Here is a 5,411-nt window from a genome sequence, read left to right on the forward strand (position 1 = left end):
CCCCCCGGACTTTCTTCCCCTCCCCCGACACACACCGGGACTATGCCGATATTTTTCCTATTATTACAAATGTACATGTATAAAAATACTCTCCACAAACACTGAATGGTATTAGAACAGAAAAATATAAAATCATTCCAATGACATACAATATATTGCTGAGACAACCAGCAGAGGGCAGTATTGTGTCAGTGGCCCCGGGACCCACGGGAGAAAATCTTCAAATCAATGAACACATATCGGTTCTCTGGGGTGTGAAATCCCAATGTGTCCCCTTCACCCCGGCGGGGCCCGGCAGGGTTGGGGCCCCTCGCTGGTCTTCAGTCATTGCTTTGTGCTTCCTGTTTTTTTGGATGAAGTGACTTCATTTCTTGTGACAACTTTCGGCAGTTTCAGTGAATTCCTGAAAATGAAGAACGCTTTATATTTGGCAGTGATCCGGCTAATGCTGTAAACGGTGCAGACGCACCCCCCCCACCCCCACCCCCACCACACACACGCGCGCGGCGGGGGATGGGGGCGCTTGGACTTTGGCAACACTTGAAACATGTCGTAGTGAAGTGCGGTCTCCTCCGTCTCAGTGCGCGACGTTACTCCGCGAAGCTTCTTCCCGGCGCCAAGACTCAGATGATGAAGGAAGATTTGTGGCGGAAATCCCCCTGGAAGAGATCGGAAGGTCAGAGTCGCGGTACTGAGCGCGTCGCATCATTCACCCGATGGAGGGAATCCTGCCATTCACCCGCTATGTATGTGGCCCTTGTGGCCCCTACTCTGGCCCATAGGGAATCCTGCCATTCACCCGATATCATGCTCTGTGTGTGGCCCTTGTGGCCCCTAGATCTTTATTTCCTCAGCCAATGAATGAGGTCATCCTGAGGTGTCACGGTGTGGAAGCATGCACACGCAACGCATTTACAGCGTCCACCTGATAACGCCACATGTTTGGCTGCACAATGTGATAGGATGACTGCAGGTCCACCCCCCCCGTGTCACATCACTCCACCCCTTTAAAGGAGAACTCCGAGGTCAGGGCTTTCCCCCATAGTTCTCCTAAGGGTAACAGGAGGACACAAACTAGCGTCCTCCCATCACCCTAAGCTCAGTATATAGGGAGCTACAGCTCGCGGTATACTGAGACGCCGCAGCGGATCCCGACATCGATGTCGAGATCCGCCCAGCTGCGTGAGTGAAAGCTGGCTCTGCCTATCTAGAGGCAGAGCCAGCTGTACCCGCCCCCTCCCCCGTCCGTTCCGCCAGTCAGCGCTGGAGGAGCGGGGAGGGAGGAGGAATCCCTGCAGGGAGAGTATCAAGAGGTGAGCGAGCGCCGGTATGTGTTCGCTCACCTCCCGATCTCCTGAGCCGACCTGCGACAGTCTCATTGTCACCCCCTCCCCCTCATAGTTCTCCTTTAAGGTTTCAGACTTTACTGGCTGCATGCTTGCTTCATTCCACTGATTTACTAATGGAAAGGAGACGATGGGCGCCCCGGATCATGGAGTGGCCCCGGATCATGGAGTGGCCCCGGATCATGGAGTGGCCCCTCTCATACTTCTATTCTACGCGTCCGCCTGGTACCGCTGCCATTGGGTTGTAGTATTATATGGCCGGCCTCGGCTCACACCGCACTCTGTCCAATGAATCCGAGACCATGCCGACTACTGCATGTGACCTATAACACGCAGACAGATCGTGTGACCTATAACACGCAGACAGATCGTGTGACCTATAAACACGCAGACAGATCGTGTGACCTATAACACGCAGACAGATCGTGTGACCTATAAACACGCAGACAGATCGTGTGACCTATAACACGCAGACAGATCGTGTGACCTATAACACGCGGACAGATCGTGTGACCTATAACACGCATGCAGATCATGTGACTTATAACACGCAGACAGATGAACATTACATGACCCCCCCCGGGGAATGAAGAGCCAACACGGAACCAGAATAGTGCAGCGCGCTCGCTCACCTCATCGTTGGACCGCAGGTAGTTCAGCGCGTCGGGCTTCACAGGATTCTTGTAGCTGAGGGAAAAGGAGAATGTCGTCATTATACTTCATATAGACCAGCGTGCTGGCAGACCAGAACCCCCGTAACATACAAGATCAACATTGTCATTTCATAATATGAGATCTCTCCTCCCCTTCCAGCAATTCCCCCGGGGGCGAGGGGCCGGGTACAGGCTGGAGACGCTGCTCTCAGTATTTGGCATGGCTCCTCTGCCAGGCTGGAGACGCTGCTCTCAGTATTTGGCATGGCTCCTCTGCCAGGCTGGAGACGCTGCTCTCAGTATTTGGCATGGCTCCTCTGCCAGGCTGGAGACGCTGCTCTCAGTATTTGGCATGGCTCCTCTGCCAGGCTGGAGACGCTGCTCTCAGTATTTGGCACGGCTCCTCTGCTGACAACGTGAAGGGACTTTTGTCCTCTCGGCATCGGATGACAAGCAGGAAGGTGTCATGGGTCATTCATCCGAGAACTCACCTTTGTCCGCTGCTTCTAGTGCTGCTGGAAAAGTAACCTTTCCGATAGGCACAACAAATGCCAACGGTGATCAAGACCAGCACCACCACCACCACCAGGATCCCTCCAACAATGCCGCCAATGTTCAGGTCATCTAAAAAATCAAGACAAAGCTCAAATTATCAAATCCACTAAACGGGACCCAACCCAAGGCTTCATGGAGGTCACCCTGCTTCATGGAGGTCACCCTACTGCATGGAGGTCACCCTGCTTCATGGAGGTCACCCTGCTTCATGGAGGTCACCCTACTGCATGGAGGTCCCCCTGCTTCATGGAGGTCACCCTGCTTCATGGCGGTCACCCTATTGCATGGTGCATGGAGGTCACTCTGCTTCATGGAGGTCACCCTACTGCATGGCGGTCACCCTGCTTCATGGCGGTCACCCTACTGCATGGAGGTCACCCTGCTTCATGGAGGTCAATCTGCTTCACGGCGGTCACCCTGCTTCACGGCGGTCACCCTGCTTCACGGCGGTCACCCTGCTTCACGGCGGTCACCCTACTGCATGGAGGTCACCCTACTGCATGGAGGTCACCCTGCTTCATGGAGGTCACCCTGCTTCATGGCGGTCACCCTATTGCATGGTGCATGGAGGTCACTCTGCTTCATGGAGGTCACCCTACTGCATGGCGGTCACCCTGCTTCATGGAGGTCACCCTACTGCATGGCGGTCACCCTACTGCATGGAGGTCACCCTACTGCATGGAGGTCACCCTGCTTCATGGAGGTCACCCTACTGCATGGCGGTCACCCTACTGCATGGAGGTCACCCTGCTTCATGGCGGTCACCCTGCTTTATGGAGGTCACCCTGCTTCATGGAAGACATAATGGGGGGAGGCAGTGTGCGAGGGGACGACGTTCCCCTAAGGTGTAAGTTCATGCTGAGCTAGAAATCAGCCCCCCATTCCCTCAGGGCCGTCTCCTCATTGATTGGCCGATGCCGATCCACCAACCGGCTCACTCGGGGTCCAGGGGTGCCATGACTTTCTGTACGTTCCCTACAAAGCTGACACTGATCTCTGCCCTGAGCCCTTCCATGGAATGTGATGGCGGCACACGTCTAATGGCACATATATGACAACGATGGCCCTTCCATGGCAGGCGGAGGAAACATTTCTATGGCACACGCCGGGACCCCATCCATCTCCTCCCCCGGCTCGCCGTTCGCATTGACAACGGGGGATGGGTGACGTGTACAACTTACACACTTCCATGAGCTGAGAGTCGCACTGGGCGGAGCCGGCGGCGTTACTGGCTATGCAGTAGTATTGCCCCATGTCTCCTTTATTGACCGCGGCGAATACCTGCAAAACACGCGCGGAGAACGTCAGATCGTTGTAGCCAAAAGTTTCATCATCCTAAACACGGGACTCTCCCCCAATCTCTGCCATCAACCCCCCTCCCTCAAATACCGACTACCCCACCGCTCCACACATAACCCTTTCCCCCAAACCCTCAGGCCCCATTCACATTGAGCGATTCGCAAATCGTGCGTTTGTCGTGCGATTTGCCTTTTGAGCGATATCGTGCAAATGGTTGCATTGAGCAAGCTAGAATCGCGGCAAAAAAGGGTCCTGCTGTAGCGACCCGCGACAGCGACGGACAGAGCCCCATTGCCATGCATTGGAGAACGATATCGCAGGAATTAGCGCGCGATAAATCGCTCAGTGTGAATGGGGCCTCATACTCCATCTTATACCGATATACCAATCCCTCCCATCCAATCCAACCCCTCCCCGGGCCCGACCGTATTTTGCGCTCTACAAGTCCTCATTCACACTGCCGCGCGTACGTACGTATTGTACCATACGCAACACATGCAAATAAATGGCTCCATACACACAGCCGCGCATGGAGCCGTATGCATGCGCAAAAACAGAATGGAAACGAGATGCGTCCGGGCAACGTATCTCTGCGTATTTACGCGCGCGCATTAAAATTCCATTACGAGCGATGCGTTCTGGGATTGCATAGAGTGCGCGCATAGACGCTCCTATATACAATTCTGCTTGCGTTGTGTGTGAATGAGGCCTGAGGCCCCATTCACACTGCGCGATCTGCATTTCGCGCGACATCGCGCAAATGGTTGCATTGCAAAGAATGGAATCGCGGCAAAATCCGCTCCAAAAAGGGTCCTGCTGTAGCGACGCACGAACCGCGACAGCGACGGACAGAGCCCCATTGCCTTATATTGGAGCGCGGTAAATCGCTCAATGTGAACGGGGCCTAACGCACGCCGGACCATGGGACGCAGGGAGGGTTCTGTGACAGCTGCAGTTAGTCACAGCGCCGCGGTCTCAGTAATCGCACGGACGTTCTTCGTCTGCTCTAGAGGCTCTATGGTGAGCTCCTACGCCGTGGTCACGGGTCCCCCCCCCAGAGGAGCGGGGGGACCCCGAAAACCACGGTGGTGGTGGGGGCGGACGCGATCGCCGCTCGATTTGATACAAGCGATCTAATTAAACGAGCGGCGGCTCCCACGGTACATTCGGCTCTGCTTGTCCGGAGCCGGGCTAAAACTACTCGCCCGGCGCCCGAAACTGCACGTCCCGGCGCGTTGGGCGACAGGGATTCGCTCCATAAGACGCACAGACATTTTTGCACCTTTTGGGGGGAAAAAAGCGCGTCTTATGAAGCGAAAAATACGCTATATATATAAAAACACAGCAAATGTCAATAATCGTATCCTTGCGCGTCTGTATTGGGGGCCACAATCACAGATAGGAAAGTACAGACCCGGGGCCAGGGGAGGAGTCTGCAGCACCCCGTGTATTGCACCCGCGATGCTCTGTCTGTGGCTGCGATGCTCTGCAGGCCCCAATGCATTTCTGTTATTATTGTGTTTTCATTCTCTCAGAAGGCCGAGACAGCGTGACATCA

General features: G+C 54.9%; 1 protein-coding gene across 1 annotated transcript in view; it reads right to left on the reverse strand.

Annotated features, from left to right (window-relative positions):
* Window positions 1-352: 352 nt before the first annotated feature.
* Window positions 353-5,411, reverse strand: part of JAM3 (junctional adhesion molecule 3) — a 20,524-nt gene continuing 15,465 nt past the window's right edge. Inside the window, 4 exon segments of the mRNA XM_018574195.1 lie at window positions 353-659; window positions 1,979-2,033; window positions 2,491-2,623; window positions 3,736-3,901. Coding sequence (XP_018429697.1) covers window positions 624-659; window positions 1,979-2,033; window positions 2,491-2,623; window positions 3,736-3,901 — 390 coding nt within the window. The 3' untranslated portion in view covers window positions 353-623.

Source organism: Nanorana parkeri, unplaced genomic scaffold (genome assembly GCF_000935625.1).
Source record: "Nanorana parkeri isolate BGI_ZX_2015 unplaced genomic scaffold, ASM93562v1 scaffold2801, whole genome shotgun sequence".
NCBI lineage: Eukaryota > Metazoa > Chordata > Amphibia > Anura > Dicroglossidae > Nanorana > Nanorana parkeri.